Genomic DNA, 25,913 nt, shown 5'->3' on the forward strand with positions numbered 1-25,913 from the left:
GTCCTCAGCACACAGGGGAAGATGGTAACAGCCAGCAGTGGCTGCAGAGACGGTGCAGCAACAGTACTTGCCCAGCATGCAGAATTCTTGGGTTCATTCCCAGAATCACACCAATCTGCATGGTGGCTGATGCATGCTTGTCAACTAGCCCTTGGGAAGTGCAGGCTGGAGGATCACAAGCTGAAGGTCATCCTCAGCTACAAAGCAAGGTAAAGGCCAGGATGAGTTAAGACCTTGTCTCCTTTCTCCAAAAAAGGCATGGGGAGTGGGGACAATCGCGAGCTCGTCTCCCATGACTGAACACTGCTAGGTTCAATCCTTACCCCCACACCAGAAAAATGGGTGTGGTTTCAAACAGGAGGCAGGAAGGTCAATGTGAGGGTTTGGACTTGCACATCTTTCTAGTCCCAACCAGGGAGGCCTTTCTCATGCAACATATCTTCAGGCAAGATCAAGGCTGCAGGATGTGGCTGAGAACAGGAGCCTTGGGGACTTGACTGATAGCCTCTCTCTCCCTTGCAGGGATTTTTTTTTTTTGGACAGGGAGGGAGGAAGAGACTGGGACCACCTTTCAGAGAGAATGCTCCCCAAACTTCCAGTTTTTAGGACCCTCTTAGTGGAGACCAGCCAGGGTGGAACTTCTCCAAGAACTACTAGGGATGCCAGCCTGCAGCTGGCCGTACAACCCAGAGCAGCAGGCACATCTTGGAAGTTGTCCTGCAACTCCAAGCAGCCAACTTCTCTGCTTCCAGATGGCTAACCAAGGACACTGTTGTCACACTGGGCTTAGCAGCCAGGACACTGGAAAGGCCCTTTATTTTCCAGCCACTTTATTAGTTCCCAAAAGGTAACCTGTCTATTGGGGTGTACATTTTTTTTTTTTTTGTTCCTAAGACTTAAGGGTATGCAAGACTGTAAACTGCAAATTGTCTAAGTGGTCTCACACCTGAAGGTCAGATGGTGCACTGGAGAGGGGGGAGGGTCATATGAAGTTCTTATCTGAATGCAAGAAAACTTCGGTGATACAGTCTTTTTCCATGCCTTCACTTGAACTTTTAAAGTGCTATCTGAGGATTCCCAGGGGGAGTATTTTGACTACCTTTATTTCTGGTTATTTTCAACAGGGCCCTTCAACCATACTATAGTAAACGTGAGTCTTGAATTCAAGTTCTAGCTGATGAAAAGTAGCCAGATGCTTCCTGGCCGAATCTTCAGGACAGAACTGGACGCCATCTGAAGCCCGCTTTCCCCGCAGCCGTGAGGAGACGCTGCCCTTTTACACCGAGGGCCAACTGCTAGCTGCCATGCTGGAATGTTCTCTCAGGCAGTCTTCACCCTTTATTTCTAGCCTTTGGGATTTTTCCAGATCTTTCACATCAATGCTGCATTGAACCAGGGTTCCAGTTGGTACCAGCTCTCAACAGCAGGGTAGAACCAACCATCACTTAACATGATCCTCTGGTGAAATTCAGTCAACATTAAGAAGAGATTTTTCATCATCTCAGGCTAAGGGCAGAGAGCCCCTTGGAGATTTTTGTGCCCCATTTTGGCAGTGAGGTAGAAGCCGAGGAAGGACTTGTGTGTGAGAGGGATCACTTGATGGGCAGCCAGAATACTCACTTCTTGGAATGCTTCAGCTGGTGAGTTCTCATGTTTAAATACTTGGATTCTCACTATGCCAAGAGCAAGCACTGAGATCAAACGAACACACGCTTAGGCAAACAAGGGGTCTTGACCCTTGCTGCCTGCATTTTAGTGAAACAGTTGGGTAAATCTTTTGTGCCCCTTATGACAATGACGAGATGTACAGAGGGGAGAGAAACAGGTGTCCACTGCAATCATGAACTAGAACTTACATCCACATAAAATTTCAAGTGCAAAAAGGCAAGGACCTCTGGGAGTAAGATTTCTTAGAAAAACCTATAGAATTTTTAAGTTTAAGAGTTCCAGGCAGTTTCTAAAGTGCAAGGTGGTAGCCTGTGTGGTGAAGCTGAATGACTGTCAGATTCAGCCAAAAGCAAACAGCAGCACTGGTTCTTTCCAAATGGCTTTTATTGAGACACTTTCAGAGCTTCGGCACTATTTCCATTTGGGACCCATTTCCACTGCTAAAGGGCTAAAGCCCTTTTGGTGCTGGAGGTTTCACACCTGTCCATCTGCTTGTCAACAAGGCAGTACCAGGACTCTGCTTAGATGTCCAGGCAGGACCACAAGCCCTATCTCACTTCCACACTATCTGCAACAGTCTCGTTAGTGGTCCTTGCAGATTTTAGGCTAAATCCAAGTGGGAGGTGGATTAAATATCAGCTGGTGTTTCTGATTGGGTGTCTGTAGTATGTGGCTATGGAGATAATCCTCCCTGAACCATAGCTGCTGCACACATTCATAATGTATCCTGGCAAGACTGATTGAGGAGAGCTCCTGTAGAATTGTGTATTTTCTCTTTACTGTTTTCAAGTCAGGAAACAGCTTTTCTTGGAAAGAGGTTCAGGAGTCCTGGAAGGTAGCCACTTCTGATTTCTCTAAGGCAATGTTGCTGAGAGGTGGCTGACCTACCCACCCAAGAATGGAGAGAAGTCCCACTCTAAATGCTATGCCACTTCTGTCTCCTTACTGCATTCTGCATTTAGCCTGTTCTCGGGAATCTCTGTGCAGTCAACCCACCAGCTCCTTCAGTGGAGCCAAGTACCCCCAAGATTTATGCTCTCTAGTCTTTCTCTTCAGAGCAAAATAGTCAAAGGACTCCAGAGGCAAAGCAGCTGCCTGTTTGGTACAACTGTTGCCATAAGGCGGGAATGAACGGTACACAGGGAAAAAAAGACCACCAGGGGCCAACATATTTACATCTGTTACCATGACATTTACATATAGACCCAAGCTCTGCTCCTTATCAAAAGGGGAACTGAAAACCTCAGGGATGTTTACTTTTGCAGCAGAAAGGAAACATATACACGCATGAAAACAATTTGTAGCCGGTACCTGGAGAGAAAGTATGCTTTAGGCAATGACAGATCGTTGTTTCCCACAAGTTTTCTTCATAAGCATGGTGGCTTCCGTCTCTGCTCAGGGTGCTGTGGCATCAAACAGCAAAAGATGTAATGGACACACAGGACTGTCTTGTGTAATAAAAGCAAATATTTACATTAAGCACAATACAGCAATTTATTTAGATGCTTAAAATGAATACAAAGGGAAATAAAGACCACAAAATCATACATACTACAACAGTGTGTCATATATTAGATGGTATAAATGAATACACCCGGCGGTGCTCAACTAAAGAGGAAACTAAATATCCCAAATGCAGCACTCAACTGTGCTTGCTGCTCTGACACAACACTCTTACAGATCTAAAAGGTGTCAAAATTAGTAGCTGTAAAATCAATTCTTGCATGTTATTTTAGCTTAAAAGGTCTCAGAAAGAGATCTGAAATATCAGTTTTGACAATTGTAATGTCAAGGATACTCAGAACAAGAAAAAAAATTCTATAATACAGGAGAGTCCAGATATATATCTTATGTTGCTGGCCTCTGTTGCAAGATTGTACAAGGTTATGTGCAAAAACTAAGTCTGTCCAAAGGTCTGTACTATCGCAGGGTCAAGCTTCTGCTAGGTAAACTAGATATAGCATTTATCACACAGCAAGGGCAACACTAAAAACCAATCTATGACGGGCACACAGTAACAGTGTCATAAGCATCACTTGAGGTCTAAAAGACTGTACAAATATACATTTCAACTATTCAGAATGAATACACGAAAAAGGTCCATGTTCCCAAGTCTACTAGACAAACCTGACTGGTAGCATGTATGCCCGCCCTGCACTACTATGTGAATCAGGGTAAGGCTTTCCCAGGACATCCAACCAAACATCTTACTGAGGGAAAGAAATGCTGGAAAGGCAAGTAAAGAACTGCCTTTCCCTGTGTGCATTCATGAGCCACCAGCTTATTGGTTTTTCACACTTCATTACTGAGTCTACCAGAGAAGGGTCTGAAGCAAGATCAACCAATCACATGTCATAGACTTAGAAATAACCACTGAGGCTGTAGTGGTTACATGTCCCCAACAGCCTGTTGACTGACCAGTCTTTGCAAGGCAGTGCCAGTTAGAAGACAGCTTTGCAGTCAGAACAGAGGCCCAGGATGCAACATGGCCCATGTGCCGTGGCGAGCCAGGCCCTCAGGCTTGCTGGCTGCTCAGTTTTACTCCAGTTAAGCTGCCATGCATGGGATCAGCAACTCCGTCAGTCATGCTGTCAAACTGCTCCCCATCCTCACTGTCAATTGTGCTATTCTGCCACTCAATCTGTGGGTTTGGTAAGCGCTCTGCATTCTCAGATGCATTTTCCCACTCTGACTGGTCCTTGGACCAAAACCCTTCAACTTTTCCATAGGAACTATTCTTCCATTTCACCTGCTCTGTGTCATCTTGCACCGTAGCCTTTTTTTTGGCAGCTGGCTTACTGCTCCTTGCATCTTCACTCTGGGAAGACTCATCAGACCAGGTTCCCGGTTTCACTTCACATGCGTTATCCTCAAAGTCTGAGATCTGTTGGGAACCAGGCCCACTCTCAGATGGTGAAGCGCCATCTTTCCACTCAACCACATCGTCTTGGTCCACCTCACTGTCAGAGGCATCATGCGTTAGTTTGGTTGGTTCCTCAGTCAAACGGATAGTTTCATATTTCGAACTATCCTCCTCCTCCTCTTTTTGGTCTAGCTTCTCAGATTCCAAAGCATCCTCAGGAATTACCTTCGGTACATGCTCCTCTGGATTATCACTAGGAATTTTAGGCTCAACTTCAAAGACAGGGTCAAAAGGGCTGCCGCTTCCATTGGACTCTTCTTCTAAATGCTCATAACTATCCGAGAAGCTGTCATCTTCCTTCCCAAGGTGAAGCTTTTTGTCCACAGTCTTACTAGCATTGACTCTCGAGTCCTTCTCGTCATGATTTTCAAATAGCCACTCAGCGTCAAAATCCATCTCATGTTTGACTTTATTTAACTCTTTCATGTTAAAGCCCAGCAGCACACCAGGCTTGTACTTCTCACAGTCGCGTACACACTTCTTCCTCTTGTTACTGAAATGGGAAGCAATGTCGCTCTTCCAGAGCCACAGACTGGCGGCTAACTTCTCAATTTCTCTCCTGGTGGGATAGGGCTGTTTGTTGAAGTACTTTGTGAGAAAGCTTTTCCTAGCCTCGTAAGAATCATCTTCATGACCCTTGGGGTCTAAAGCTAAAACAACAGGCTCTTCAGGCTTCTCTTCAACGCAGCTGGGGGAATCACTATCATCTTCCAGCTTTCGCTTTTTCAGCAGAGGCAACTCCATCTGCTCATAGGTGCGCTTCACGGGGGCCAGGCCTGGAGACTGATTGAGCCGAGACGGTGCATTCGTCTTGTCCTGGCCATTCTGGGTTTTTCCCACACCCCTGCAGTGGACTAGATGCAGGGTGATGGTTGAGGCTGTCATGTTGCTAGTATACACACCAAGGCAATGGATACATTTGTAGGTTAGCTTTTTCTCAACTGGATGAACTGTCTGAATAACTTGGTGTCTCTCTCGTAGATGATGTGCAAGTGCATCAGATATGGGTCCTTTTAAGATTGAAAAGCAAAGAGGGCAAAGCGTTTTCCCAACATCTTTTTTATAGGGCACTGCAGCTTGAGGTGAACTTTTAACAGGGACATCTGCTTTTTCCTGAACTTTTGGCTGTGGCTTTGGAGGAACTGGGGCATTATTTTGGGCATGGTAAGCAACTGATTCTGCTGGGGCATCCCTCAGGTTGTATGTGGTCACCAGGAGATGGATGTTGGTGTGACTCCCCTGTTGCAACGTCAAATCAAAGCTCAAAGTAGAATCCGTTTTAGGCCCCATCTCTTCATCAATGTGAACCATTCGCATGTGTGCTGCCATCTTTTCCACGTCATTGAAGGTTGAGCGGCAATATGGACAAGACAGACCATGAATTAACATGTGGTTGAGCAGGGTGTCTGTGGGCAAGTAGCGGTTACAGTAGAGGCATTTGCTAGTAAAATTGTGTATTTTCATAATGTAGTTAGCCACTGCTGGGACCTTCTCAGCTTTATGTTCCTTTTCGAAGTGAACACTATAGACGTTCTCAGGAAAAAGCTCATTACAGATTGTACAGATTTTCCACTTCTGAGTGGCACAATGGTTGCTTGGAGGAGGGCCCGTGGCTGCTGGTGGAGGTTTAGAACTGGACTGACCTAATACTCTAGATGCCTGTGACTGAGACACAGGAGACTTCACCTGGCCTGGGGGTAGAGAGGAGGTGTTGGCAGTCTGCAAGGAGTACCTGGCCGCTGCCGGGGGCCTCTGCTCAGCACCTAGTCCGTAGGACCTCCCATTTCCACTTGGAAGTAACTGTTTCACAGACTGAGACTGCTGGGGGATGGAAACTGGAGCATTGCCACCTAGACCCAGCCTCACTGACTGGCCAACACCATAGCTCTGGCCCATAGATTTGACTCCATAGTTGTTTTGCTGCAGGTGAACATTGGACATCATGTTGACTCCTGTTGAGTTTAAGTTAGGCTTTGGTATTGACAATCGATTCACCATCTGCTGTGATGGCAAAGACCGGACATTTCCAGAAGCAAGGGAACTGATTCTTGGTGGGAGTCCCATGCCCTTCTTCTCTTGAGGCTTGGGAGCAATCAGCATCAAGGGTTTGGCTCGGGGAACTACAACGTTTGTGTGCCCGATCATGGCAGTGACCTGATAGCCTATCCGTTCATGGTCCTCAATGACATGCTGTACCAAAGCTTCATAGGACTTGGGCATGAAAAGGCATCGCTTGCAGTGGATGTTACACTCTTCTCGGGCATTTGCGCCCAGGGGGACTGCACCATTGAGTGATTTTTCTCCTGCCTTTGCTATGTACGGTGCTGCCACATGCTGAAAATGTTCCCTGTAGATGTGCTTCCTGACGATCTCATAGAGAGGGTCTCGGTAAGTGCACTTCTTGCAGTAATACACGGCTTGCTCTACACTGTCAGCCTGCTTGGGTTTAAGGCCATCGTTTTTGTTTTTATCTTTGAAAGTGCTGAGGCTGCTACTTGGTGCGCTGGAGTTTGGAGCATGAAATATTTTAATGTGTGTTTCCAAAGTCTTTTTATCTGCATTGAAGGTACAGTAAGGGCAATTAAGGAGAATCCTATTTTCAAAGTCTTCACTATGGACATTCCGGAAATGACTCTTGTAGGCAGAGAAGAATTTTGAGGAGAACGGACAAGCACTGCAGCAAAAAGGTTTTGTCCGATAGTCCTAAAAAGAAACAAAATGAAACAGAACAGAACCAGATGAGAAAGCCGCTCGAGGCAGGCAGTTACAGGGTTAAGGCACCTCCCCCTAGGCATTCCCAGAAATTCTGCAAGGCAACCATTTTTGGAGGTAAAACAAGAAAGAGAAACTCAAGGAACTCAGATGCATTTTGAATCAAATACCTTTATTTGTATCCCTGTGTAAATTAAAACCCAGTGCTTAATTAAGTCCTTGTTAATCCTTTAAAAATGGCTAGACATATTTGCTGACTCGTTTCAGAAGTAAAAAAAAAAAAAAAAGGAGGGGGAGGCTTCAAGAAAGAAATTTTATCGCTAAAAACCAGAATAAACCACGTAAACTCCCCATTTTGTGGCTCAGTAATCTCCTCAGGCTTCAGACACGGGAACTCACAGGCCCATACAACTTTATAAGCAATACAGGTATACTTTTCTCTTTCCTACCATGCAACAACTTTCATTAAAAAAGAAAAAAAGAAAATCTCTAAAGTTTCTTTTCCAATCTAAAGCACAGTGAATTTAGACACTGCGGTGGGTCAAAAGGCTCCAAACTGGAAACACTGGTCTCTTTCTACTTCTTTTCCGGCAGAGCAGTTCCAAAAGGCCAATGAGGGCTGGAGAGACAGTTCAGCAGTTAAGAGCTGGTTGGTTTCAGAGGATGAGTGTTTGCTTCCCAGCAACTACAAGGCAGCTAAATGACCATCCACACTCTAGTTCCAGGGTATCTGGTGTTCTCTCTGACCGCTGAGGGCACCAAGCATGTATATGGCACACAAACACACATTCAAGCAAAGCAGACATCAAAAAATACTTTTTTCCCTTCAAAAATGCCAAATAAAGCCTGGCATGGTGGTGTGTCCTTTCAATTCCAGCACTTGGGAGGCAGAGGCAGGTAGATCTCTGAGTTCGAGGCCAGCCTGGTCTACAGAGTGAGTTACAGGACAGCCAGGGCTACACAGAGAAACTGTCTTAAGACAGACAGACAGACAGACAGACAGACAGACAGACATCAAATTCCAACCAACCAACAAATAAATAGCCATTGAATTAGTAGCTGCTCTAATCCAGCTAAGAAGTTAACTAAGAGTGTATTCTAGACATAGGGCAAAGTGTTCAGAAGCCACGTTGTACTAGATAAGAGAGCACACTGACATTAGAAGATCAGCTTTCAGAATTAAGACCTTAAACCGGCAAATATATATGATAAGCAATCATCTTTTCTCCTGTTTTTCATGAACTGTTTTGAACCGAAATGAATTTCTCTGCACTCCCTCAAAGCTCCTCATGTGGTGTAGTGGTGTACACTTTTAATCTCAGTGTTGGGGAAGCAGAGACAGGTGGATTTTTGAGTTCCAGTATAGCCAAGGTTAGCGAGATCCTGTCTTCATAACCAAACCTTCTTTAGAAAGGCCTTCTCTTATAAGAATGCTGTTCAGCATCTCTCCCTAGAGCATTAAGTAGAGTTCAAAAAGCACAAAGTACAGAATTAGAAAGGGAGTTCACAAATACTTTTCTCCATGGAGAGAAGTACCATTTACAATGTTATTATCACATCATTTTTCCCCCTTGAAACAGCGTTTCTCTGTGAAACAGCTCTGGCTGTCCTCGAACTCACAGAGCTCTGCCTGCCTCTGCCTTCCAAGTGCTGGGATTAAAGCCTTGCACCACTACTGCCAGGCCCTCATTTTATCATAATTGCATACACTGCATCAGTAACTATCCTTCTGAACACAAAGGCATAAAAAAATGACCTGTCACTGCCATCCTAGGGGTCACCCTACACACCTTGCCATAAAGATTAGGTGTCATCGGTGGGGATAAAGAGGTATAAATAGAAGGCTGAGTGTAACTAGGCAGTGCTGGCACACACTTTTAATCCCAGCACCCAGGAGGCCGAGGTAGGCGGATCTCTGAACTGGAAGCCAGACCGGTCTTCAGAGTGAGTTCCAGGACAGTCAGGGGCTAAAAGGTGTCTCAAAAACAACAACAATAAACAAACAAACAAAAAAATGGATTGTGTGCTTGGTGGTGGTGGCCCACACCTTTAATCCCAGCACTCGGGAGGCAGAGCCAGGCAGATCATGAGTTTGAGGCCAGCCTGGTCTACAGAGCAAGATCCAGGACAGGTACAAACAAACAAACAAAACAATTGACTGTGACTTTTCCGCAGGACAGCAGGTGGGCGGCTGCACACATAATGCTGAAGAGTGTTCCTTAGAAATAGAAGCAGGAAGGCACCGTGGAGGGGTACTTATATACCACAGGTCCCCCAACTTTGCTATTTTTGTTTTTTGAGACAGGATCTCATTTGCCCAGGATAGCCTCCAATTTGTTAGATAGAATGCCCCTGACCTTTTGATCCCACTCCACCTCTCAAGCACAGGAATTAGAGGTATGTGCCACCATGTCTGGTTTACGTGGTGCTGGAGATCAAACCCAGGGTTTTGTGCAGCCAAGGAATAATGCTCTAACTACTGAGCTCCAGCCTTAGCTCCAACTTCACAAAATTCTTATTTTATTTTATTTATTATGCATACAGTGTTCTGCCTGCATGTATGCTTGTGTGTCAGAAGAGGGTACCAAATCTCATTACAGATGGCTGTGAGCCACCATGTGGCTGCTGGGAATTGAACTCAGGACCTCTGTCTGGTAGAGCAGCCAATGCTCTTAACTCCTGAGCCATCTCTCCAGCCCCTCACAAATTTTTAAGAAAAATTCTGTCCATTCTTTTAACTTGAAGTTTCAGTCCAGGAACATGTAATGCCTCAGGAAAAGGAGAAGTGCATGCTACTCTACACTTTCCATGGCAGGCCACTGCCCGGACACAGCTGTCACTATGAAAGGCTCGAGCGGGAAATGGACATTCCAGGACATCTCCTATGAGACTTACCTGATTTTTTGTAAGTGAAGGGTCCCACAGTCCTACATCCTCCCATGTAGTGTTTTTCAAATAAAAGTCATTAGGTTCAAACTGTTTAAAATCCTAGAAAAACAGTGAGAGAAATTTACAAAAACATAGTGGTATCAAGCCCAGCCTGACCTGACACCTAAACTCTACCTCTTTAACCAGTGTGGAGGGCACAGGAGGGTCAACCACCGAGAACTGATGCAGTGGTGCCGAGGCTCAGCAAATGCAAAAGGCACATGGCCAGGGTTCTGAGAAACTGCCCCAAGTGCAGATGGGAAGGCTCCAGTCCCACAACAGCTCCATAACCACATAACTCACCAGTCACAACACTGGGTGGAGGAGGGACATGTGCTAATAGCCCTGGCGGAGTAAGAGTCTAGCTTGGCAGCATAAACAAGCAAACAAACAAACAAACAAATAAACAAATGAAGGAAGGGTGGATCTGGAGGAAAAATCAGATTCTTAAACCCAGGAAGAAAGTAAGCAACACGCCGTTCAATTTACACTATAATGTGAAGTTGTAATGCTCCCTCCCCTCCATGACTAAGAAGAAGCAGTAGGGTGAATGGCTCACAGCTGTCGGTGGAAAGTAAAGTATGTGCAAACTTCCGGGTACCTATTAGCTCTGGTGGGAGGAGCAAACCCAGTACAGGATAGGAAAGACAGTTGACTATTGGCATATTTATTTGAAAAGGTCTCACCCACCCCTAAGTACAGATCCATGTGAATCTGAAGAGTTACCTCCACCCTGGGAACAAACCACTAGAAGCCTATTTGAGAAGCTTCTCAGTTTCCAGGATACACCCCTGACTACTCTGAGTGGGACTCAGGAAAAGAGAACTTGGCCCATGAATTCAGTGTCTATCAATTCCACCCCTGCCCTGTGTCCTCAGCACTTGTTCCTTGCCAAGCACTGTGCTGTGCGTGGGATAAATGGTTAAGCAAGGCCACTTGAGCCCAGCCAGTAGGAACCTAAAATCTGTGGGGGAAGTTGCTTTAAACGCTTCGGCTGGAGGTTTGTGTCCAACTAACTGTAAGATCTGGAGCAAGGAGATCTGGACAAGGAGGAGACGCTTCTATCTATCCCATGGGGCTTGAAAAGTTCAGAATAAAAAGGCTAGGGAACAGTCTGGAAAGGCCAAACTGCTACACAAGGGCAAGATAAGTCTTTGATGGGTCAGAAGGCTGACAAATGCTCAAATCCTAAGGAAAGAGATGACAAACACCCAGACAACCGTGCCTCCACAGTCAGGTCAACGGAAACACCCAGGCCTATGAGAACGAAAACAGGCTCTGCCATCCCACTGCCTCTTCCCTAACTGTGAGCCTGAAACCACTGCGTCCCCAGTTCCTAGTCCATAGACTGGACACAAGAATTCCTAGAGCCCCTTAAGGTTATTTCAAGGACAAAGTTCATATACAATTTTAAAGCACCTCGTGCACTGTCTGTGTATACTCTCCATACTGTAACTGTTTTTGCCTCAGGATGCAAAGATGAACAGGCTTTCAGAAAAAGGGAGGAAGCTCTAACTGAGAAGGTTTTGGTGAAGTTGAAGGCGTAGTTACAATTCATATCCCACCTAACAGTGAACCATCTTGCCCATGGACACAGGAACGGATCAGAAGCCGAGTCACATTAAAATTTAAAAATGGCATGCTACTTACTTCTATATGTTCTTTACAGTATTCCAACCCAATGTCACTAAGTATTTTTTTCACAGTTTTCCGGGCTTTTCTTAAACTGCCAAGATTGTTGACAGGAAGTTGGAACATAGTTTCTATTGGAAAAAAAAATTTAAGTCAAAGTCAAAACATGAACAACTTGTCAAAGTTACTAATTCCACGGATGACAGGCTCCCAAACCCTGGCTCCTTCAGTGAGAAGAGGTCCTCATCTAGTATATGGAACCCTTACAGCAGGCGGGCAGAGGTGAGTGCTTGCTGGCCTTCCCTATCTTGTCAGAGGACAGTTTTACTTGAGTCTAGGCGCACAAGTCTGATTAGACTTTAACAACCCTTTAAGAGATGAATTGGAAGTCGGAGAATGAAACAATATCAATCAGCTATCTTAAACCAAATCAAGTATGCTTTTCTCCTTGTGATGTTGGACCTACAAACCTAGAAAATGACTCAGAACTTCACAGCACCACACAGCTCTGAATGCTGAGAGGAAGATTTTGCTTTCTGAAACGTCAAGGCAACAATACTCTCACAGAAGCAACTTGACATTCAATGACTGTTTCTGTCTCCTCCTCAAGTGTAAGTTCCAAATGATGGTGTAACCTGTTTCTAAGGTGGCAACACACTGGGACAAAGGAGTCACACAGGCCACAGAATACTTAGACGGGGAAAGCCATGCTTTGTGGCCTCAGAGCACATGGTGACTGCTATAGGCTTTCTGGGATCTTTTAAAAAACAAAATGCCTGTCTTTGTGTTTTGTGTGTGTGTATATGTGTGTGTGTGTGTGTGTGTGTGTGTGTGTGTGTGTGTGTATGTATGTATGTATCAAAAAGCTGCTTGACTGCCCCAAATACAAAGGTAGAAAGAAATGTAGATCCATTTCCCAAGTTTCTTAAAAAAAGTACTTTTATTTATTTAAGAAAACTGAATTAGTACAATTTGAGGTGAGATTTTTGTAAGGCTCTGGATGTGACCTTAGTTGTCTTAATAATCTAAATTCAACATAATTTTGCAGAATAAAGTAGCTTTAAGACCAAAGCCAGCAAAAAACCAACACCAAAGCACCAGCAGTTGGGATTTGACAAACCTTAGTTTTCTAATGTCACCTTTACTGGCTGTAAGCCCGAACCTTGGGATGTTCCCGTAAGTCACAAGTCCCAGAACACCCTATCATTATCAAAGTTTACCTGGGTCTCCCAACATTAAAACATTCACTGAAGATCAGAATTTCCCAGCCTTATCATTCTCCAGATGAACTCCTGTGAGCTAAAGACCAGGGAGGGCCTAGAATGAGTGGTCCTTTCCCAAAAGGGACAACAGTTAACCATTTCTCCTTCATTCTCCCTGAGCCTTACACCAATCCAAGCAACAAGTTTTCAATAAAATACTAGTCCATGTTTGAATTACTACACATGACATGAAAAAGGACTCAAAGATCCCCTGTGTTTTTTTCTCAGGTCACTACCTGTTAAGTACTTAAGGGTCAGGCTGGGCTAGGTGGTAACACATTTGTAATCCCAGCACTCAAGATGGATGGGGCAGGAGGATCATGAGCTAGAGACCACCTACACCCTAAATGAAAAGAAACCCTGCATAGTGACACCTTGATAAAAAAAGAAAGAGGAGAAATCTAAGTTCATATCAGTAGTTGCCTCCAGAATTCATTAATGTCACCCATCTGATTTTTTTGCTTCAAAATTTATAAGGACTCCAAGCCTTAAAATCTTTCTGAACTAGGAACTTCAATAAGGAGACCATATTTTGAAAACAAGAGAAAAAACAAAAACCCTGCAGTACAGAGGGACAGGGTGGTGGCATACTTTCTCCTAATCCATCCATCCTTTGGTCACCAACGAGTCTGTTCAGCCTTTTGGTCTGTTATGCTGGCAGTGTCTAACAGGTCCTTGCCAAGGAGAACCTCCTTTCAGCACATAGCACAAAAAGGACAAATTATGTCCAACTTAATGCAACTGTACTCTTGTTCACCAATCACTTGCAGGTCATGGTGCTGAGAGCACACAGTAGGCCCTCAGGCAATAGGTTTTACACAAAGCTTTGTTGTTCAGCCTCAGTTGGAACTACTCCTGCCACAAATGATGTGCTCAAAAAACATGGCAGTGCTGGGAAGCAGAGAGGGAAACCCCTGAGGCAGCAAATGTGCTTAAGCTTTGTTGCCACCGAAGTCTTGGTAGAATCAATAGGCAGCGGGACACAGAAAAGAAGTGAATTAGTCAAAAGGAAAAATGGGATTGATTAGAAAGAAGTTTGTCAAAACATTCAGTAATTCTACAAAAATCTCCTGGCTCTGACAATCAAACCTAAAACACTATATAAAGTCAATTGCTAAATTCTAAAATAATTTTTGGGGCAGGCCAGTTAGTTCAGTTGATTAGAATATGCTAATACAATAATTTTGGGAATGCTCAATGCAAGTGTCTTAGTCACAGCCATGTACTAACTGGAAGAGCTGCATCGTATAGGCTAGGCTGACCTCCAGCTCACAGACCCTGCCCCTGCTTCCTGGGTGCTGGACTAAAGGCATGTACTCCTGGCTCACAATCAACTTTGAGAATGATTAAATTTATTTTGAATGAATGAGTCACACCCCTTTCTCAATCTCACCTACACCTAAAAAGGAAGGCAGGCAGTGTAACCTAGGTCAAACTCCTCTTCTGTGTTTTATTAGAAAGCAAGAGTCTAACAGCTGCAATGAAAACTCGAGATTCATCTTGGCCCTAAGGCTACATATGAAATACTATGTAAATAATATAGTATGCCTGATAGTCTCTGCCCCCCAGATACCCAAAGCAGTTACTTCAAGCACCAAGAGGGTAAATAGAAAACAGTGCAGATCAACACTGTGCAGGGACAAAGACCACAAACTAGTATCAGTACGGGGCAATACGGAGGACAACCTATGAACCAAGAGACTAATTACAGCTTCTACCTCAAGTCCTGGATTCATTCATAGGCCAAGTAGGTTCTTAGCAGGATGGAGAAAGACCCAACAATAACATTAACAGCTTAGCTCAAGGAAAGGGTCTGCAGACCTGAGCAGAATAAAATATGAAGCACCAATGGGGATTGTCTATGTCACTGTCCCTGCAGTGTTGTTAGAACTACAGACGATCAAACAACAAAAACAAAGCAACAGAACACAGGCAAGGGCTGGCAACTCTACAGTAAAGCTGCTGCCCAGTGTCCAGGAAGTAGCACAAACAAACACCACCAAGTAAAACAAACAGAAAGGAAGGAACCTTCACAGCCAGCTGGAAACATCTTGTCTGAGCACATCAAGAAAAATCCTCAAATCAACAGGTTACACTGAAGCTACCTGAAAGACGCAGCAACACTGTGTCCTTAAAGTCACCTTGTTTCAATACGGACTTATGTATTTATGGCTGTTTTGTCTGCATGTATATTTGCACACCAGAAGAGGGCATTGGATCCCAAGGGACTACAGTTATAGATGGTTGTGAGCCACCATGTAGGTGCTGCGACCTCAACTCAGGACCTCTGAAGAGCAGCCAGTGCTTTTAAGTGGTGGGCCATCTCTCCAGCCCCATCAATATGCACTCTAACTTGGTATTTCTAGTCCTCTAATGAGTATCCAGGCTAACTGAACACACTCCAAGTGCAACAGTAAATGATGGCCAGCTAACTAACCCCCCCCCCAGTCTCTCTCTTACCTTCCTACCTTAGCTACAGTGGCCCTAACCCTTCTCTCTCCAATCATTTAGCCTGCCATTGGTGGTGAGGCATATCCATAATCCTAGCACTTGGGAGGTGGAGACAGTTACAAGCAGACGTTCAAGGCTAACTTAAGCTAAGTAACAAGTCAGAAGCTATGAGAGAGTCAGTCTCAAAAACTATGGTCACATGGGTGAGGTGTCTCAAGTGCAAGCCTATGGACCTGAGTTTGACCCTAGGATCCAGAAGAGAACCCACTCCTGAGATTTGTCCTCTAATCTTCACATACATACCATGCCCACACGAAATAAAATATTTTAAGAAATTATAGCCACAGCAAAACTCTCTTAGTCTTCAGACTCTAGCCTCTTGCCCAACTATCTGGGGAAGCAGTGAACACATACCTTGTTTCTTTTTTACAAAATGATTTTTATTTTATATGCATTAGTGTTTTGCATGCATGTATATCTGTGTGAAGGTGTTGGATTCTCTGGAGGTAGTTATAGGCAGTTGTGAGCCACTATGTCGTTGCTGGGAATGGAACCCAGGTCCTCTGGAAGAATAGCCACTGCTCTTAACCACTGAGCCAACTCTCTAGCCCCCATACCTTATTTCTTTAAGCCTATTTTATTAATTAAAATACTTGTAAGGTTTATATATTTGTACTTATCTTGTACAGGGTCTTTCTTTCTCTCTCTCTCTCTCTCTCTCTCTCTCTCTCTCTTTCTTTCTTTCTTTCTTTCTTTCTTTGGTTTTTCGAGACAAGGTTTCCTCTGTGTAGCTTTGCGCCTTTCCTGGAACTCACTTGGTAGCCCAGGCTGGCCTCGAACTCACAGAGATCCGCCTGCCTCTGCCTCCCGAGTGCTGGGATTAAAGGTGTGTGCCACCACCGCCCGGCCCAGGGTCTTTCTTTATAGCTGGCTGTGCTTGAACTCAACAGATCCACCTGCCTCTGCCTCCCCAGTGCTAGGTTAAAGGCACATACCATTACATACTATTTGTACTTTTTTTCTTTGAAAATTAACCCTACAAAGCCTTCCTAGAACCTTCCATCCAGCAAGCCACCCTATCAAAGGCTCTTTTCAATCTGAAAGTAATCATCTACAGCCTACAGACCCTTTTCTTTTCCCTCTGTTAGCATGGGGAGAGCCCTTTGGGAGCTCCCACAGAAGGGCTGCTCTAACATCTCTCCTTCTCTTGACCACAACCACAACAGTGACTGATTCTGGCTACCCAGAATGTTCTCCATTAGATAAAACTGCAACAAGACAGATTAAATAAAGCCCAGGAGCCAGAGAGATGCTCAGAGGTTAAGAGCACTGGTTGCTTTTCAAGAGGAACCAGGTGGGATTCCCAGTACTCACACAGCAGTTCACAACTGTTTGTAACCGTAGTTTTAGGGGATCTGATGCCTTTTTTGGGTTTCTGAGGGCACCAGGCACAACACAGTGCAGACATGTAGGCAAAAATCCACAAACATGAATTTAAAGTAAAAAGAAAACTTTAGGTGTAGGGCTAGCCAGCTGGTTTGTTGAGTAAAAGACACTTGCCATGGTGATTTGAGTTCAATCCTTAAGACCTGCTTGATGGAAAAGACAAAACTGACTCCTGTAGTCAATTCTCTGACCTCCACACATGCAGAGTGGCACCCCCAATAAACAAGTGTGTTTAAGCAAATGACGACACAAATATACTATTTTCAGAACCACTGTTAGACATCAACCTTGCAAATTAAAGACATCTCCCTCATTCTCCCTCTGATCAATTCTTTTGGCCATCCCCGCATCATCTCAGTGATCTTCAAGTCATTCTCAATGGACAGGCTACAGTTTGCCAATCTCTGTGGTTGGCCCTGTGTGAATTGGTTACCTTGGATGTGACAAAAGCAGAAGACAGAGAAGCAACACTAATTCTAGACATTATTTTTATTTTGTTTGGTTTTTTTTGAGACAGGCTTTCTCTGTGTAGCTTTGGAGCCTTTCCGGGAACTCACTCTGTAGCCCAGGCTGACCTCAAACTCACAGATATCCGCCTGCCTCTGCCTTCCGAGTGCTGGGATTAAAGGAGTGCGCCAACACCGCCTGGCTTTAGACATTATTTTTATTTTTATTTTATTTATTTATTTTTTTTGGTTTTTCGAGACAGGGTTTCTCTGTGTAGTTTTGCGCCTTTCCTGGAACTCACTTTGGAGACCAGGCTGGCCTCGAACTCACAGAGATCCGCCTGGCTCTGCCTCCGAGTGCTGGGATTAAAGGCGTGCGCCACCACCGCCGGCATTAGACATTATTTTTAAATTAATTCTCCTAAAATAGTTATGCTTGGTGAAAGCCACTTCATACATCTATGGGTAACTAGAAAAAAGACCACACCTGAGGTGCTGCACCTAACATCACTGCCACAAGTGAACTGGTCCCGAGTTTTCAGTCAAGCCTGTGGTGTGCACACAGAGATTAAGAACCTGTAACATCTAAGGTCAGCCAGATGATCCCATAACATCCAAAAGAGAACAAGGACACAGATGAGGACAAGATGTACTCTCAAATCAGCTAGGACGCTAATGGCCACTAAGTAACAACACTGAAGGTTTTCTTTTTTAAACACACACACACACACACACACACACACACACACACACACACACACACCAAAAAAACAAACAAACAAAAAAAAACAACCAAAAACCAAAACAAGGGGTTGGGGATTTAGGTCTTGGTAGAGCACTTGCCTAGCAAGCACAAGGTCCTGGGTTTGATCCTCAGCTCCAAAAAACAAAAACCCACCAAAACAAATAGGCAAAAACAACAACAAAAAACAAACAAACAAACAAACAAAAAACCCAGAAATTAAACTTGTGTATGTAGGGCACACATGGGCAGGTCAGAGAACAACTTTTAAGAGTTAGTTCTCACCGGGCGGTGGTGGCGCATGCCTTTAATCCCAGCACTTGGGAGGCAGAGGCAGGCAGATCTCTGTGAGTTCGAGGCCAGCCTGGTCTACAGAGTGAGATCCAGGATAGGCACCAAAACTACAAGGAGAAACCCTGCCTCAAAAAAACAAAAAAGAAAAGAAAACAAAACAACAACAAAAAAAAGTTTTCTATCATGTGAGTCTCAGTAATGAGCCATCTTGTGGCACTGAAGAATCTTTCTATTCAATTCATAATGCTATTGTTTCACAAACAGAAAATGGCACCCGACAGCTTTGCCTTTCTTCGGTGCTAGCTGAAATCCAGTGTTACACACATTGGGCAAGCACTCCACTACTGAGTATTACATACACCCTCTCCCCCAAGACCACTTTGAAATCAGCTTTTCAAAAACCAAATGTCTTCTATCACCTTCCCAGCAGTTTTTGGAGGAAATAAGTTCTCATGCAGCCAACCAAGGCTGTCGCTGTAGCAGAGTAACCTTGTACTTCTGAACTTCTTAAGCACTGGGATTACAGATGTGTACCATTGTACTCCTGCCGTTACTGTTTTTCTGAAAGCTACTTGGGGAAGGCAGAGGCTTTGAAACTGTTGTCTGTTGATTGTTAGGAGGATATATAAGACTGTTCAACTACGACTAGGCTCCTTTTCCCAAAGTACTACACAGGTCCCTAGCACAGATGAACTTTTGAAACATGCTAGGTCAATCAATCCAGTCGTAAAAGGCCATAGTTATTTGACCTTGTTTCTACAAAATATGTAGAAGTGACTCTTCAGGTAGAGACCAGGACAGCCTGTGAAAGGTGGGAGAATGGGGGCGGGGGCTGCTGATGGGCACCAGGCTTCTTCCTGGGGGAGAAAGGTGTTCTGCCTATTGTTGCAATAGGTGCCACCCTATTGAACTGTGTACTCTAAGTGGGAAAGCTGTTACCAAAGTAACAAAATCCCAAAATATAAAGTAAAATTCTCACATCACTCAAAGGCATGACAACACAATACACAGTCTAGATTTTTATGCACACTAATTGGATTTTCTTTCTTTCTTTTCTTTTTTTTTTTTTTTTTCCTGTTTTTGGTTTTTCAAGACAGGGTTTCTCGTGTAGCTTTGCGCCTTTTCCTGGAACTCACTTGGTAGCCCAGGCTGGCCTCGAACTCACAGAGATCCGCCTGCCTCTGCCTCCCGAGTGCTGGGATTAAAGGCGTGCGCCACCACCGCCCGGCTTTTTTCCCGTTTTTTGAGACACGGTTTCTGTGTAGTTTTGGTGCCTGTCATGGATCTCACTCTGTAGACCAGGCTGGCCTCGAACTCAGAGATCCGCCCAGCTCTGCCTCCCAAGTGCTGGATCAAAGGTGTGCACTACCACCACCTGGCAGATTTTTTTGTGTTAGAGACTAAACCCAAGTTATTGCATAGTCTAAGTGTTACACCCCACTAATGTTTTCCCTTTTATAAACCAACAGGGGGCGCATGCCTGTAATCCCAGCATTTGGAAAGTGAGGGCAAGAGCATCAGGAGTTCAAGGCCATCCTGGATCATATCAGACCCAGTCACAAAGACAAGAAACAATTTAGGACTGGAAAGATGGGTCAGCAGTTAAGTGCACTTGCTGCTCTTCCAGAAGACAAGTCTCTAGCACCCATATTGATGGCTCACCATCACCTGTAATTCCACTTCCACAGACAACCTGACAACCTCTAATGGCTTCTTTGGCATTACTGCATGTGGTGCACATACAGACAAACACACATTAAAAAAACAAAAACAGGGCTGGGGAGATGGCTCAGCACTCGCTGCTCTTCCAGAGGTCCTGAGTTCCACTCCCAGCACCCACATGGTGGCTCACAACCACCTGCAATAAGATCTGGTGCCCTCTTCTGTCATGCAGACATACATCATGCAGACATACATAAAATACATAAATACTGAAACAAAACAAAAATTAAAAGCCAACAATAATATATGAACTATGCATGGCCCTGGCTGGCCTCCTACGCACAAAGATCCACCTTCTTTTGCCTCCTGAGCGCTGGAATTAGAAGCTTGTGCCAACACTCAAAGCCTGAGGAATAATTTTTTGTTTTTGTTTTTCAAGACAGGGTTTCTCTGTGTAGCCCAAGTTGTCCTGGAATTTACACAGTAGACCAGGGAGATAATTTTAAACAGCAGTCGGTGTTCAAAACCAGGGGAATTTATCACTGATGGCTCTTAGTCAAAATGGTGATTACTGTACACCTGTTAAGATTTTCTGGACTAGGATGAGTTTCTAGAGCAAATTCTTAGATACAATCTAGCAGGATGATCTTGACATGTTTACAGAACAATCTAGATACTGTTGGTGAGTTACTTTGTGGTAATATAGCAAATGGAACTTGGCTGGGTAGCCCCAAAACTTTTAAGTACTTAAAAAAACAAAAAACTAGACAGCTTTCTTGGCAAATTGGCTCCATTTCTAGAAGCCAAGAGCAGTATCATTAACAATGAAGGTCTTAATGCCTTCTGTCTCAGATGACAGATTACAAGTTCAACTCCGCTTTTGTTTGGCAAAATTGAGCATGTGAATTCACAGAGACCACCTTCAGAAAAATCTCATGTGTTGAATTTAAATTTCACTTTACTTTTCTTCCTAGTAGTTTCAAAAGTTTCACTTCAATAGAAGGGACATCTCAGGGAAAGTGAAGTGGGCGCACCTTCAAAGGGAACAGAAGGACTACTGCTGCACAGCAGCACCCCAGCACCCCAGGAAACTACCGAACTTAAACAGCTGCTCCTCATATCACCAACTACCACAATGACAACGACACCATTTTAGCAGTTTTCATGTCAAATGATCACCACAGGTGATTTCAAACATTCCAATTAATTTGTTGCTACTTCATAACTGTAATTTTGCTATTGTTATGAACTGTAATGTAAATATCTGATAGGTGACCCCTTATGGGGTTGAGACCCACAGGTTGAGAACTGCTGCCTTAAGGTAAAAGAAACCATCTCCTTATTCAAGACAAACAATACCCATTAAAAAGGACATTCTTGGCCGGGCGTTGGTGGCGCACGCCTTTAATCCCAGCACTCGGGAGGCAGAGGCAGGCGGATCTCTGTGAGTTCGAGGCCAGCCTGGGCTACCAAGTGAACTCCAGGAAAGGCGCAAAGCTACACAGAGAAACCCTGTCTCGAAAAACCAAAAAAAAAAAAAGGACATTCTTGGTGTTCCTGTCACCTATACCAGTGGCTGCTACAAAGAAAACAGACTGAATGAACAAGGGCCTGCCCACATAAGGCTCACAGACAGGACACTCACAAACACCAACAGCAAAAGGGGTGCCATGTCAGAAACATTTTCAGAAGTAGAAGCTACTGTCAGGGCCTGGCTCCCAGCTAGTGGGCATGGCCACGGTGCCAGAGGCAGGAAAGCCGAGCCCTGGCGAGCCCTGCACCGAGTTTGAATGGCAAAGCTGGACAAGTGGGGTGATGATTAGAATGTGAAGCTACAGTTTGGTGCCATGTCTACTTACAGGTATAGAAAGAGAAGTCACACACACCAACATACTAACATGGGTTTGTGTGTGATTAAACCTAGACAAGCCAGGCAAGGACTACCACACTAAGTTATAGTCCTAAAACCCAAGAAGTTACAGGCACTTTAGTAGTTTTAGTCTGGCTGACTGATACCAGAATTAGCCAACCTGAGAACCACTCAAGGTATTGTTAAGACCATTCTAGACTCCTCACTCTTCTCTGAAACGTCTGTGGAGCCTTAAGTTTGTTCCTTAAGTGTGAGTTCAGACAGTGAGGGCACAGCAAAGGAAGAGACAGAACTGTTTCAGGTGTGCAACTTATAGCCCCAATTAAAAATCAAAACTTTTTTTTTTTTTTTTTGATTTTTCGAGACAGGGTTTCTCTGTGTAGCTTTGCGCCTTTCCTGGGACTCACTTGGTAGCCCAGGCTGGCCTGGAACTCACAGAGATCCGCCTGGCTCTGCCTCCCAAGTGCTGGGATTAAAGGCGTGCGCCACCACTGCCCGGCAACTTTTTTTTTTGAGATGGAGTGTCTCTATATATCCATGGCTGGCCTAGAATTTGCTTTGTAGATCAGACTAGCCCCAAACTCTGCTAAGATTAAAGGCACATTTGTCCTGAATCAAAATTTTTGTCTTCTGGTGAGACAGTTGTGTTCACAGACCAAAACATACCTGGTTTGGTATATAGACTTCAATGTCAAACTTCTTGAGAGGTAGGGTTGTCAGTAAAGCTGCTATTTGCTAGAAAAGATGGTAAAATGCAGTGAGTGAGAATCTACCCAGGAGCTAAACAGACTTGTGTTGAATTCCTTGCTCTGCGACCCTAAAAATGTTCCTTAGCCTCTACAAGTCTATTTCCTAACGTGATATGACAGGGCTGGAGTCTGGTTCCCAGCAACTACGAAGTCAGATGTGCTCTTCTAGATTACCGGCGTCCACATTTACTCACACAGACATTCACACAAACACGTTAAAAATAAATAAATCAATCTAAATTCTTGTCCAGGTGTGGTGGTGCACATCTTCATTCCAGGAGTTGGGAGAAAGAGGCAGGTGGATCTCTGTGAGTTTGAGGCCAGCCAGGACCACACAGTGGGACGCTGTGTCAAAGAAAAACACACATGGTCGTACTGTTCAAGTGTCAGGATTAAGTCAGGTCAGTACTAAAGCAGTTCCCATTGTTTCTGAAGCCAGATCAGACACTCTGAACATTCTAATAACCTGGTAGAAAGTCTAGGCTACCTTATTCCTGAGAAACAGCTGTGGTTGCCATAGTAAAAGTTCTCTCTGTATACAGTATAATATGCATCTGTACTCACAGACACACCGTAGTATTTTGGGGCAATAATTTAGGTATACTTAGCAGAACTATTCAAGTTAGTACATTCTAGTCTTTACACTTAGTGGTACTTCAAATGTTTATTTAATGAGACTTTTGCACATACTCACACCTTAGCTGAGTAACTTTTAAGATTCACATCCCAACACACATGTCCAAGGAACAAGGTGAAAGCTGAGACACCAAAGGTCTCCCCTTAGCCCCTCATCAATTTAAGAGCTATTATTTTATTTGCTCCACAGGCTTAAGAGGCATGTCCTTGTCAGTATATTATAGTGGATAACCTGGTTTAAGAGGAACCTGAAAAAAGGCAATTCAAATACTCAGTTGGCCTATGCACAGCAAACATGTTCATTTATAATCATGAGAGTAAAGCAACATTGTATCTCAATGCTGTGTAACTACATTATTTTAATATTCTAATTTATCTATCAAAACCACTCAGGAGTAACTTTCCACAGCGATGAGGACTTATTTTCTGTACCATTCTTAAATAACAGACAGTATACCTAAACCATGTTATCTAAACCACCCCTCAGGGTCAAGGTTTAACAAAAGGCACATAGAGAAAGACCATTAACTTCCAATCCTCCTGCCCCTACTTCCTGGGTGCTGAGTACAAGAAAGCCATGCACTACCACACAGGGATTCTGCAGTGCTAGGGATTCAAGGCAGTTTTTTTCAAAACCAATGTGATGTAGCGGTTTTCACCACTTGCTGGCTTAACCAGAGGCATTTCATTTGCCTTTTGTACCTGCTGTTTAATAATTTGGGACACTTCTTGCATTGGAACATAGCTCACCTTTCACAGGAATAAGACCTCTACTAACTCAGAATTCACAACTGTGATTTAAAATTTAAATAGAAGCAGCCACAGCACCACATGTAAGTTTTTCCTGGTATATTGTTTCAAAAGAGATCAATCACAAAGCTCTCCAGTCACAGCTCCCACCAGAGAGAACAATACAGACTCCCACAGGAAGCAAAGGCTCGGAGGAATTTGGAAAGAGAGGACAAAAGCTGAGATTTTAAGCGAAGTCACCACTCAGCAGAGTGAGAACAGGAACCAGACAACCCAAAGCTTTGGGAGAAGCAACAGGACCTGAGCAAGTTCTCTTTCAGACCCTGGACAGCTAACTCCAGAAGCACTACTGCAGCCCGCACAGCTCCCACCCTGCTCTCGATGGGTTGTGCAGTGACCAGCTCACAGGAGCATCCAAAGAGTCCCCAGCACTGACTGGAAAGATGGCTCCGAGTGCAGTTAAAGAAAGAGCACTACTGGCTCTTCCAGGATCCAAGCTGAGTTCCCACCACCCACAGCTCACAACCACCTGTAACTCCAGTTTCAGGGGATCCAACACCCTCCTTCCAACCTCCACAGGTATCAGGTACACACATGGATTAGACACTTACAGGCAAAACACTCAGACACATAAAATAAAATAAAAACCCAATAAACAAACATCAAGCGTCCCAAGCACAGGCCTGGACACCTGACAGAGCCGGTGGCTCACTATACTGCTATACATAGTGGTGCCTTGATTCTCAAAACAAAGACAGTGCTGAAAGAATGGTTTTTAAAACACTAGAAAGCCAAACCAATTAAACATTACATTTTACTCTTCTTTTGGACTTGTTTTTAGTGTGCATTCATGTGTGTTTGTGTGGGAGTGAGGGCATGTGCCTGTGGAGGCCAGGTGTTGTTGGATACTCTGGAGCTGGAGTTACAGATGGTTTTGAGGCACATGACATGGGCGCTGGGAACTCTGGTTCTCTATAGGACATATTCTTAACCACAGAACCATCTCTCCAGCCACCATCTTACTTAATACTCTAAAATCAAGGAATGGGTCCCTATTCCTACACCATAGGCTACCAGCCAAGGCTCACGAGAAGTGACACCTAACTCCCCACCAGGAGTCAATTACAAATCTATACCCTAGCCTAAGGAGAAAGTATCAAGATGTGTAGCGATTCAGCCTTCCTTCAAAAGCTCTATCTCCAAGGTCTTATATGCTACTCTTTTCTCCCCAAACACATTTCTGGAACATTGCTGATCCTCTTTCCAAGTTCCAGGACTCTTCTACCAACTGTCTCAGAAGGGAAAGATGAACAACACGAGGGAAACAGGGGAGTGCCTCTCAAAAGGAAAAGGACTGAGATCACACACCAGGATGAAGGAACCTGAATGGTCTCGTACTCATTTTTCACTTTTCACTGACAAGAACAAGACTGTGGCTCACATCCTGTCTGAGACTAGCCCCTCCCACCTCCTATCTCCTCTGCACAATCAAGGTGATGTAGCCATTCCTAACTGCAGGAAGCAGGCTAATATATGTTAGAATCTTTCCTTACAAAGGGACAGAAATAGTCTCACTAAACCAGGTAGGTCATGAAAGGGCAGTTGGGAGGAGCACTAAGACACTCAAAAATAACAAAAACCAAAAGCCCAAAGCCTGGACAAGACATGGATGGCTTACTTAGATGGAGTTTTCACAATCAAGATAGGGAACCCAATTTGCAATTAAGTCAATAACCCTACTG

The 25,913-nt window shown here is 44.3% G+C and overlaps 1 protein-coding gene across 4 annotated transcripts in view; it reads right to left on the minus strand.

The window, feature by feature from the left end:
* Positions 1-2,034: 2,034 nt before the first annotated feature.
* Positions 2,035-25,913, minus strand: part of LOC114692674 (activity dependent neuroprotector homeobox) — a 29,201-nt gene continuing 5,322 nt past the window's right edge. For 2 of the 4 annotated variants that reach the window (XM_028868587.2, XM_028868585.2), the window contains 3 exons: positions 11,882-11,994; positions 10,199-10,291; positions 2,035-7,294 (listed from right to left, as the gene is read on the minus strand). In XM_028868587.2, coding sequence (XP_028724420.1) covers positions 4,184-7,294; positions 10,199-10,291; positions 11,882-11,989 — 3,312 coding nt within the window. In that variant the 5' untranslated portion in view covers positions 11,990-11,994 and the 3' untranslated portion in view covers positions 2,035-4,183. Of the gene's footprint in view, positions 7,295-10,198; positions 10,292-11,881; positions 11,995-22,702; positions 23,035-25,913 lie in introns of those variants that run through there. The other 2 variants (XM_037205576.1, XM_028868586.2) reach the window with 2 other exon arrangements.

Source organism: Peromyscus leucopus, chromosome 4, assembly GCF_004664715.2.
Source record: "Peromyscus leucopus breed LL Stock chromosome 4, UCI_PerLeu_2.1, whole genome shotgun sequence".
NCBI lineage: Eukaryota > Metazoa > Chordata > Mammalia > Rodentia > Cricetidae > Peromyscus > Peromyscus leucopus.